Below are 11,307 nucleotides of genomic sequence, written 5' to 3'. Positions count from 1 at the left end.
TATCTATCTATCTATCTATTTTTGTAAATCCATTTGTTGTATTTTTTTAACTTATTTTTTAATTTGATCCTAATTCTATTTTACTCAATGTTTTATTTATATGAATTGTATATATTGTACATACGTATTTTATTATTCGTATTCTTTTAAATTGTTTGTGGATTAAGGTGGTTACAAAACTTGGCACAGGAAGTGAGTTGTTCAACCTTCAAAATAATACTGACAAATCAGCTGGTACAGGTGATCAGTTGCAGTGTTCAAACTTTGCTTTATACAACTATAAAGCAAAGTTTGACACCAGACCCAAAGGTGCCTTTAAAGCCGCGGGCTCAGGTGTGTGTCACTAATACACAATGTCAGCTGACCTTAAGGAAAGTCCTGTATTCCTATCTTCAAAATCATACACAGTTGAGGCCTTTATCTCCGCATTTTGTTAATTGCTGTGGTCACTGATCCACAGCCTCGTCCTGCATTAGAAAAGTTAAAACAACCAAAGAACAAAAAGAACAACGGAAAGAAAACTCTGAACTTCCGATTAAAGATGTATGATTGTTAAAAATACACAATACAGACAGTGGATTGTAGTTTTTATTATTTTATTTTTATGGCTTCTATTCTGCTCTTATTAATGTATTTTGGTATTCATCATTTATGTATGTAATAACATCACGGCTATCGTGTGCTTTTTTTTAGTTTTTAAAAGGTGCAATATAAATAAAGTTATTATTATTATTATTGACAACCCACCAGTAGCATTTGATTGGAGTTCAAATCTGTTTAAAGACAATCAATAAATGCAACATATCCTATAAAAATAACTGGAAAAGCTGAGTGGATCTACAGAAGCTGAATTCAAATCCAGAGTTGATATTTAGAGGAAAAGCAATCATTTTACAATGTTCAGAATCCCAGTACGTTTTCCACTGTGGTTATGATAAACCTTATTACTGTATACGACCAATGAAAGCACTGAACATTTAATTTACTTCTGCTTAATGAAGCTTTATTTCAACAGTACTTTTATTCACATGTGTCCAGCAGGGGGCGGCAGACAAACACTCTTTATTTCACAACCACTGACCCAGTTTCAGTCTGACCCACAATGCTCTATTGTGAGCTCCTATTGTCCACATCTCTTCTGTATAAATGATTGTTGTTGAACAAGTTTAAAGTCCCCCTCCAGTTAGAACTCAGAGTTTGACACCAGAAAGATGTTTTCACGTTCAGCTGCTGAAAGTGGAAAGTTTCTCTTGAGCTTGTTTATGATTTGTGACATCACAAATAGGTCAGAAGGTCAATCCTGGTCCAGAATGTAACTTATACAGTGTGATGTGGAAACTATTGACAGTATAAATAATGGACAGTGCTTCCAGGTCTGAGAAGTGAAGCCAATGTGGAAGTGTCTTAAATCTGCATTCTCTCTAACGGCCAGCAGGGGGCAGCTACACTGGTTGCAATAACACACTGATACCATACAGTCTTATGAGAAATGAGCCGACTTCTCAGTTGATTTATGAGCTCAGTAAACAGTTTCCTGATGAGTTTCTGGTCTCAGTTTCAGTCTTCTTTCATACTGCATGATGTTCATTTAGTAAATGATGTTAATTGGTGCACAATTTGCATATTCATAGATTCTGGGATTTCTAATTAGGTTGAAGGAGTAGTTTACTTTTTAAAGATTTAAATGTGGAAATTATACTTTTTTCACAAACTATTATTCCAAGAAAGCTATTAGTGTATGTTTCAATATATGTCTGGAGAGGATCTTTAACTGAAGGCATCACAAAATAAAACATTGAGTTTCTTTCCAACAGTGTGGACTTAAAGAGATGACACCATACAGAAATACATTGAATATATTCATTTATATTTGTGCATTTCAAACAGTTTAATAATCATTAACAGCAAAACTACATGTGAAGGAAAGTTAAAATGAGCTTCAGAGATAAACTATGCAGTAGTAATAAACCAATTACAGCCAAACAAAGATGTTTTACTGATTTAGTCATTTTACCCCACTGTGGTTGCAGTTATCTTCAGCTTTTATACTCATATTATATTTTTATAGGTTATAGAAATATAAGAAGAATCACAGAAATAAAACCTGTGGAGATTCTTAAAGAATCATAAAGAAAAGTGTATAGCTTTTGTTGTTATTGACGCAGTTTGATATAAGATGAAACATTAAAGAGCTAAAAAAAAAAAACTTTCCTTCACCTTCTTTTATCCTCCCTCTATCCTCCTTTCCTTCAATGCCTTCTCGTCTCCTTCGCTGCTTCCTTCTATACTTCCAGTTATCAACTTGTTAACATACACTAGCTTCGTGTCACCACAGGGGGGCAGTGTGCATTCACTCAACACACACACTTATTTTTGATGTCGGACCAGATCTGTCACATCAGCCTGTGACTCACCTGCTTAATTGCAAAAAATGGATGAATGAAATCACAAGTCGGCAGTAAACATGTCTGTGCAAAGTACAGTGACACGCGCAAACAGAAGCACAATATTAGGCTTGTCGCTATACAAATATATGCAGCGATTATGTTATCATTATAGAAGGCAAAGTCTGAGCATTATGTTCAGAGTTAATCAGTAAAAGAATGAGGGAAAATACAGACTCTGGCAAGAATGATGTACGAGCCTACTCCTTCCTGGTTAGCAAATACCAGAGTTTCCCTTGAATCCGGTCCCTCAGGTACGTCTTTTAAGCCCTTATTCTGTGATTTATGTAAATGTATGTGCAGACGTTTGCACATTAAATGCTTTGCAAAGCACAAGTCAAAGTGTCAAAGCAATTTAAAAACTGCACAGCGATTGGTGTCAGGTTGAGCTGTGATCGTCAAAATGCAACACAAAAAAAGCTGTATTTACTCAAAGAACGAAGAGTTGTGGGATTTATTTCGATGGAATCACAAACGGACATTGCTGTTGACCCTCAGCTCGGTGGCGCCCTCATTAGGCTCTGGACAGGAAGCGCAGGTTGATGGGCTTTGCAGGGATGAGCAGGGTTCGAGTTTTAGGCTCCACGGCTGGGGCACCGTCTTCAAGCTGAACCTCATAGTGCTGTATTAGCTGCAGGACGACACAAACTGATCACAACTGTCTTCAAATTACCATTTTTCTGTTATCTAATGATTGTTCAGCTCAACACTCTCACTCTTAGTCTACATATTCTTCTAAATCTAAAAAACCCATTGGTGTATTACAGGTGAGTGTACGGCCAACAGATTTGTGTTTTGAAATCAGTCTGTCTCTATGTCACTCACCCTGGACAGAGCAAAGTACATCTCCATCTCTGCCACCCTCTTCCCCACGCAGGCCCGCACCCCGACACCGAAGGGGATGAAGCTATACGGATGATGCTGGAAGTAGCCGCTGGCGTGCGCCTCATCCCGCAGCCACCGCTCCGGGATGAAGGCCTCTGCGTCTGCAAACTCCGCCTCATCGTGACAGACTGAGTAATGACACAGATGGAACTGAGTCTGAAAAGAAAGAATAACATCAATTTCTCCTCATTTCATTGACGGTAACACTACTGTACATCACCTCCTGTGTTGCTCCTGCTCTCCTACCTTCTTTGGGAACCAGTAGTTGGCCACAACCACCTCATTCTCTGAAACAAAGCGTCCATTTCCAGGTACCACGGGATAAAGGCTGGTGGCGAAAGACACAAGATGACAATCAGGCTCCAAATGACAGTGGAACGTGACCTGCAGCACGCACATGTTCCTTTTCCGCTTCACTTCACAAAGTTGATTTCAGATTGCAGATCAGATAAGATAATAACTGCTGCTAAAAAACACGGTTTGTCACGCTACTGCACACACAGGTCAGGACAAGGGTGGAAATGTAGCAACATTACAGATTCCTATTACAAGTAAAACTGCATTAAAATGTCCAACAAAAAATATCTTTCATTTTGTGTTGATTCTGGGTCTCTTGTGGACAAAAGCAGTAGTGTTTCCTCCGCTTTGTTTCATTGATTTCAAGGGGAATCTGACCTGGAGGCAGACATACAGACATATAGAATACCTATATAGAAGTAGCCAGTCTTCTCGCTGATGGTCTTTTTTGTTTCTGTAGGTCATATAGAGACATCAGTAATAAACCGAGGCTGTTTCATAACCAGTTAAAAACTCCTTGTAGTGCATTTGAGTAAAAGTAAAAACAGCAAAAAGGTCAGAAAGTACTCATACTGCAGAATGACTCCTTTCAGGGTCTTATTATTACAAATTGATTATTATTAGTGATGCATTCAGGGACACTGGAAGTCAGTCCGAGTCAGGGCTTTATTTAAATGACCAGACCAATTTATGGCCTATTTAAAGATTATTAACAATATTTTATACAAACTTTATAACTTTTTAGTGGATAAAAACTCTTTCCTGCCATAAATACCAGTGTACAAATGTAAATCCAGCGCCCATGGATGCAGTAACATGTAAACAGCATTTTCAATCTACTTTATTCTTACATGTTGCAGTGTCGTGTGTGTTTTTCTTTCTGTTGTCTCCTGTGTGTGTCTCCCCAGGTACCCCCCTACCCTGCCTTGTGGTTGATCGCAGTTGTTTGCACTCACTATTATTCCTTTCTCAGTCATGCAAACTCCACCCAATACTTTGAAAAGATGACTATGAGGATAATAATTTACTGTTGCATAATATGATATTGTGACAGTTTGCTCCAGGGCTTTAGGCTCACTCATTACTATTAGAAATGTAACACAAAATAGCTGTCAAACATGCCTCAGCTCCTTTACTTCCTCCCTCTGTTCTTCTTTCCTTCATTGCCTTTTTGTTCCCTACTTCCTCATGTCCTTCAGTGTTTCCTTCTTTTTCTTCCTACCTCCTCATGTGCCTCCCACCTCCCTCCACCACGATTAAGGAGACATAAAAAACATCTGCCTTATAGTACTTGGAAAACAGATCATCAGTTCCATTTACTGGACCAAGTTTGCTGTTTCCAGCTCAAATTCCAGTTCAGATAATAATAAATAGACCAAAAAAAACATGTTGCAATAACCAGCTCTTTAGAATCTTTCTATACCAGTTAAAGACTAATATAAACTGCCAAAAGTTCATGCAGTCTGCTTGGAATAGTTTCATGTAGCTGGACTGGAGTACTGGAAGAGATTTGTATGTATTTGCAGCGATCGCTTTTGTTTGACTTGGTGAATCTGAGCAACTCAAAGCAAAAGAAAGAAAGAACTGAAAGTTTTTGGTGAGGTCCAATAGCCACCCCAAGAGAGGACGTGGGCAGGCTTAATGTGGAAACAAATAAGAGGACAGTTATGTCTCTGTGTTCAGGTCTTGTCTTCCTGCTCCTTATATAACCGGCTATACATACTTCTACTGAGGAGTCTCTGAAAATCACAGACTGCTGCTCTACCAACTCAGAAGCAATGATTTTACCCTCAGTTTACACTTTCTTCATCACACAAAGAATAAACTGATCCAACTTTTATGAGTTTTTCCTGTTAGAACTCCATGTTCAGCTGATATGCAACCAACAACTGATGGACACATCCAACCGAGTGGACGCAGTGCGTTAAGAGGCGGATCCAGACAGCTGTCAGCTCACCGTAGCGTCTCCTTTATGACGGCCTTCAGGTAGGGCATCCTGCTCAGGTTGTCTGTGGTCGGCTCCTGTCTGTCCGGACACACAGAGTTCACCTCGCCGTACAGTCGATCCTGAGCCCTGCGGTCAATCGCTAAATGGTACAGCGCCCAGGACAGGGTGTTAGAGGTCTGACATCAGGCAGGAGAAGAGAGAGTGGGAGGAAAAGGAAGAAGAAATCAGGATAAAGCAATCAACATTTCTTTCATCAGTGTGTCCGTTCTGTATGTGATTTCTAACCAAACCGTGTTGACTTAGCCTCGAGTCACGTTACAGCTGAGATAGCTCACATTTCACAAACCTCCAGCTCGCGGCTAAAACAACCCCAACATGCCTCAACCTCACCTGGGAATGCAGCCAGGTGAGCTCTGCAACTGCCTGTACAAATACAAGCTGTGATCATCCTCGTACTTTGGGTCTGTGTCTGTTATGAGAAACAGAGTGCTGAATGGGAATAAGACTGTAGTCGTCTTGACTTGGAGATTCAGATTTCCTGTTGTTTTTGGAAGCTGTCTGAGCTGAGCATGTAGGCTGTTTATTACCAACACGCAAAAAGACGCTGTGGCACACGCTGTACGGAAATCCAGACTGTAACATTGTGACAGACAACAACAGACGGTTTTGTGAGGACAAAAGTCGAGGTCAATGTTTGGTCATAAACCAAATTACAGTCGTGGGAAAACAGAAATACAGAATTACATGTGGTTGGGCCAGACTGTCTGTGGGCTGTGAGGCTCTGTAGGGTTGGTAGAGATTAGGGAACTAAGTCTCCGGACCAGCTGGCAGAGACTCCACTGAAGGAAGGAGACTGCAAGTGATTATAAAATTGTAATTAAAAGGTTTTGTGAGAGTGTGTATTGGTCCAGTTCTGCTCAGTAGTTGTTCTGTGAAGGTGTAATATACTTGTTTGCTCATTATGCTCATTTTCAGCATATTGCTGGTGTGAAATGAAGCTTTTCTTCCTCTCTGCCTTGACTTCTTCCTGTTGCCAGTTTAGCGTTATTGTTTTGCAATGTCAACTGTCAGACAAACAGCTGGCTTCGATAAAAAGAACTACTGGAGACGGCACACAATTCTGATGGACCGGACATTGTCGGGTTCTGGTTTCCCATCCCTAATTCAGCTGTGACTTCTTCAGTCTACATGAAGTATACATTTACATTTATGATGTCGATTGAAACGCCAATTAGACCAGAAGTTTGGGTTTAATGTCACTCAAACTGATTTCTGGGATAACAAATGTTAAAAAAGGGATGCATTATGAAATACCGATGTGTTGTTGACTGTGTGCATGTAGAAACAGGTCCCATCATCCCCCTTCTCACCGTGTCGACTCCTCCCAGCAGCAGCTCAGTGACGCTGATGTAGACCTCGGCTCTGGTCAACTTTCCAGAGGACAGCAGGTAGGTCAGGTACATGCCCACCGCCGGCTCGCCACTGGACACCTGAGCTTCAATTTCAGCAATCCTCCTGTTGATGAGGGTCTGGGCTGCCACACGCAAACACCAAAAACTAATAATTGACCTTTATCCTGTAAGTGAACCCAAAATTGGAACCCCAAATGTTTCCTTTTGTTGTTTGATTTGTTGCATACCTACGTCATAGAGGTCGTCCCAGGCCTGAACGAAGCGTTTCCAGAAGGGAAGGATCCAGCGGGTCCAGTGAGGGAAGAGGATCACAATCTCGGACAGCGTCAGCATGTCACTGGTGGCGGTGATGAAGCGCAGGGTGTCTTTGGGGATCTCGTCTTGCAGGCAGCCCAACCTGGTCTCAAACAAGATGGAGGAGATACCTGCAGGAGGTAAAAAAGAATCAAAAACTGCCCCCATAAGTAACCTTAACCGCTGGTATTACCGACGTAACTCCCACCTTCAAAGCCAAACTTGTAGAGCTCAGCAGCCATATCTGAAACAGTGACCTGGTCCTGACTGCGACTCCGGAGGAGCTTGATGCGCTGCAGCAGATCTGCGACCACCTGGTGGATGATGGGCGCGTAGGCCGAAACTTCACGCAACTTCAACATCTTGGGGTTGAGGGCGCTGCGGATCCTGTACCACTCCGGCCCTGTGCTAGAAAGTAAAAGAACATTCTTCTTCGTTCTTCAGATTAAAACCTCGAGGGGCACCGTGAGGGAGCCCTGAGGAACTCCTTCGCAAATACTTCAAACACATAAACCTTTAACTTTTTTACTTTATGGGATTCTTTCTTTTTGCTCATGCACACTTAAACCCGACTTTATGAGACAGAGTTAAAACCACTCACTCCACGTGCAGACCGTAGGCCTGTCCCCTCAGGTCCCGGTACTCCTTCCAGTGAGGCAGCTCCGCTCGGATCGGGTAGCGGCCCTCCTGTCGGATTACCTGAGCTATGAGCTCTGGACTCGCCACATTGACAATGTCGAATGGGCCGAACCTGGAGCGCCAGATTGGCCCGTAAAGACTCCTCTGTACACCCTAGAACATAATGTCAGTGGGTAAAACTAAAAGAGTCTGAAGTCATTTAAGTACATTTACAGCAGAGTTGCATTTAAGGACCATTTTGAGATACAAGTACAGTACTTGAGTTCTTCTAATTCATGACATTTGTACAGTTAGTCACTGGTTGCTTTACTCTTCATAGTAAAATGTTCAAATAAAACATATAATTATACAGATTAAACTCCCCAACAGTAAACAGCTAAAGCACTTAAATGCTGCTTACATGGTAACGTATCAATAACAACAAGAATGCAATAATATAATGTTATATTTTATATAATATTATAATAAATATAATAAATAATAAACTTGTAATACTTGTGGGACATTTGCAGCTCATACACAAACTCTCTTTATTCTGAATGCATCACCTGTGTGCAGTATTTCTACACTGTGGTTAAATAAAGTGAAAACCTCTTCTACACACTCTCAAGAACAAACCTCCTGCAAACAAACGCCAACAACGTGAGGAATGTTTCAGGCTGCTTTTGTCCAGTCCTACCTCCATGGTGACAGAGCTGGCACTGTACCTGCAGTAAGTGGCTCTTGTCCGCGTATCCTTTGACAAACAACCAGTACAGAGTGGTGGAGAAACTCGGCCCTGGCAGCTCATCGATGCTCTTCAGCTTCACCGCCTTTTCAGTCGTCGCCTGGACGTTTAAGTTTCTTCTGGTCGGCACCAGAGCGGAGTTACCGAGCTCCGCACCGGGCCGGGCCGCCGGCAGCGTCCGGGCGCACGGCGCAGCGAGACGGAGAGACCGGGCTGCGGCCGCCGGGGAGCCCATGGAGCTGCGTGTGTGACAGGGTTGATGGTGCTCAGAGCTCTGTGTGTGTGTGTGTGTGTGTGAGAGAGAGAGAGTACAGGGCTTCGCTGTGTGCAGCACCCTGCAGGGAGCGTGCTGATACTGCAGGAACTGTAATGGATCAGTCTGGCCTTTAATATCCCCACAGTGTTTGTTATTATTATTCATTTTTTAGATCAAAGTAATGTGCAAAATACGTCAACCTGCACATAACAGGAGAAAAAGAGAAAATGTATTAGATAAAAAGACATAATTATGAGATTTAAAGTCGAACAATGAGATAAAAAGTAAATTATGTGATAAAAAGTCAGAATTCGATACGATAAAATGTAATTATGAGATAAAAGGTCAAAATATTAGATAAAAAGCAGAAATTATTAGATAAACAAGTCAGTTTTTAAAAAAAGTAGGACTTTTATCTCGTTATCTGATTATGAGAAGAAAAAAAACTCTGAAGGAGTTTAACTCTGCTCTTGTGACTGCGTATCTTTGCTGCCATCTGGTGGTCATTTATTGTAACTACAACTCTATGTTAAAGGTTTTATTTTGAAAGAATTTGAAGGAAGTACTACTATGCTATTGTGTTGGTCTTTACATTGGATAGAGATGATGGTTGTCATGTTGAATGTTTGTTTGGCGCCCTCCGGTGGTCGAATACCAGAACTACAACGGTCTAATTTTTTAATAAAAGCTAAAAAATAAAAGAAATATAGAAATGAATGTTTACATAAAATATAAAGCTGCAGAATATTTAAATATATTTAACATATTAAACAGAAACACAAAAAAGAAAGTCAAATTCATGACAAAAAGGAGATAAAAAGAGACAACTATGAGATAGAAAGTCAAAGTTATGACATGAAAATTCATAATTATGAGGTAAAAGGTTAAAATTATAAGATAAAAGCAGAAATTATTATTAGATGAATGGACAACTATGAGATTAAAAAAAAGTAATTTTTTAACTTATTATGAAATGAAAGTCATCTCTTAATTATACTTTTGATCTCATAATTACCAATTACAGTGACATCCACAGATTTGAATTGAACAAATTAAACAAATTAAAAGAGTTTAAGCATTCACACACTGACAAAAGAAGGCCTGGATGTGAAATAAATATCTTTTATTGTTTTCAGTCATAATTGTTGTAATTATGAACACAGAGCTGTCGCAATACTCCAGAATTTTTTGCCAAAAAACAGCAACCATTCAACGGCACCGCTGCGTCTCTCAGGACCCAACCATGCATAAAATCTCCCATTTAAAAAAAAGTAAAATAAAAAATATATATTAAAAAATTATGCGTACCACTGATATACAGATCTGATATAAACAGGCGTATTGGTCACAAACCAATCAGAATTATAAACATGGCTTTTTTTTTTTTTTTTTACAATACACAGAGACCAAACGTGGGATGGGATATAAGTGGACTTTCTTTTTTCTTTTTTCTTTTTTAAAAAGGGGTACATTTTCATTTTATACATTTGTACATGATTTTTTCATTCATCTTTTATTATTATTTTAATATTCTCACCCCTACAGTCACATATGCTCAAGGGCATTTCGGGCGCAGGTGTCCAAAGAGCACAAATTGCAAGTAAATGCACATTTACAAACTCGCACACGCACACACACGCACGCGGCACACACACGAAGTCTGCAGCAGTTGGCTTTAGACACTAAAGAGAGAACTACAGGTGTATCTTGGCGTCTGCAGGTGACAAATACTTGGTACCGAATAGTTGATCCACGGGGGGGAACGAGGCCATCTGACGGTTAACAAAAAAGACATTACATTCATGAATCATCGAACACACACACACACGCTCACACACACGCGCTCACAATCACCACTTGTGTAAAAAATAAAAGTCTTAAAATGTGCAAAGAATAAGGTCGCTGGAAGGAGCTGGCGCGGAGCGACAGCCGGGGGGGGGGGGGGGGGTGAGAAAGCATCAGTGAATCATAGATAGTGCATAATGGTAGTGCGTATCAAGGTTTACCAGTGCTGGCGGCATTCACCACTCTCCATCTGTACCAGACAGTTGACTGTGAGCCGCCTCAAACTCAATACGGCCACCAATGTTTCCGTGACAGGAGGCCGATCCTTTAGCTTCTTTTTGGACACGTACCGATATGAAAATGCATAAAGTGAGTGAAGGAGGAGTTCGTTTCAGTCACCCGGACAAAAGAGGAGAAGTTTCCACAACCTGTGTGGATCCACCAGCTGATCAGAGTTTAACGAGGGCTGCTGGTTCGCTGCGGTGTACCGATCAGTGGAACAGTTCACCCTGCTTTAAAGAGGTGCAACCAGTAAAACACGTCTTTACTCAGAGCGAGAGGCCGCTACAGAGAACTACAAACACCGGTCCGAGAAGGATTCCTGGAAAGAACTCAACGTA

At 40.8% G+C, this 11,307-nt stretch overlaps 1 protein-coding gene across 1 annotated transcript; it reads right to left on the bottom strand.

The window, feature by feature from the left end:
* Positions 1–1,530: 1,530 nt before the first annotated feature.
* On the bottom strand, positions 1,531–8,925 carry si:ch211-113j14.1 (sterol 26-hydroxylase, mitochondrial). Its single transcript, XM_035677729.1, has 9 exons — positions 8,627–8,925; positions 7,882–8,072; positions 7,489–7,688; positions 7,214–7,411; positions 6,945–7,108; positions 5,584–5,750; positions 3,576–3,657; positions 3,270–3,485; positions 1,531–3,075 (listed from the first exon to the last, which is right to left on the bottom strand). The coding sequence occupies exons 1-9, from the start codon at positions 8,879–8,881 to the stop codon at positions 2,959–2,961; spliced, it is 1,590 nt and encodes a 529-aa protein (XP_035533622.1). The 5' UTR covers positions 8,882–8,925; the 3' UTR covers positions 1,531–2,958.
* Between the last annotated feature and the right edge of the window lie 2,382 nt (positions 8,926–11,307).

This window comes from Morone saxatilis, unplaced genomic scaffold (genome assembly GCF_004916995.1).
Source record: "Morone saxatilis isolate NCDOM2014 unplaced genomic scaffold, NCSU_SB_2.0 Contig6, whole genome shotgun sequence".
Taxonomy (NCBI): Eukaryota; Metazoa; Chordata; class Actinopteri; family Moronidae; genus Morone; species Morone saxatilis.
The sequence above is the reverse complement of the archived record's forward strand: the minus strand, read 5'-3'. Positions and strand labels throughout refer to the sequence as shown.

Excerpts from the sequence above, each read along its gene's own strand:
- si:ch211-113j14.1 (XM_035677729.1), bottom strand. The coding sequence starts at position 8,881 with ATGGGCTCCCCGGCGGCCGCAGCCCGGTCTCTCCGTCTCGCTGCGCCG. Across the intron at positions 8,073-8,626 it reads ACAAGAGCCACTTACTGCAG|GGTGTACAGAGGAGTCTTTA; the intron begins GTACAGTGCCAG and ends ATTATGTTCTAG. Across the intron at positions 3,486-3,575 it reads ACTACTGGTTCCCAAAGAAG|ACTCAGTTCCATCTGTGTCA; the intron begins GTAGGAGAGCAG and ends CTTTCTTTTCAG.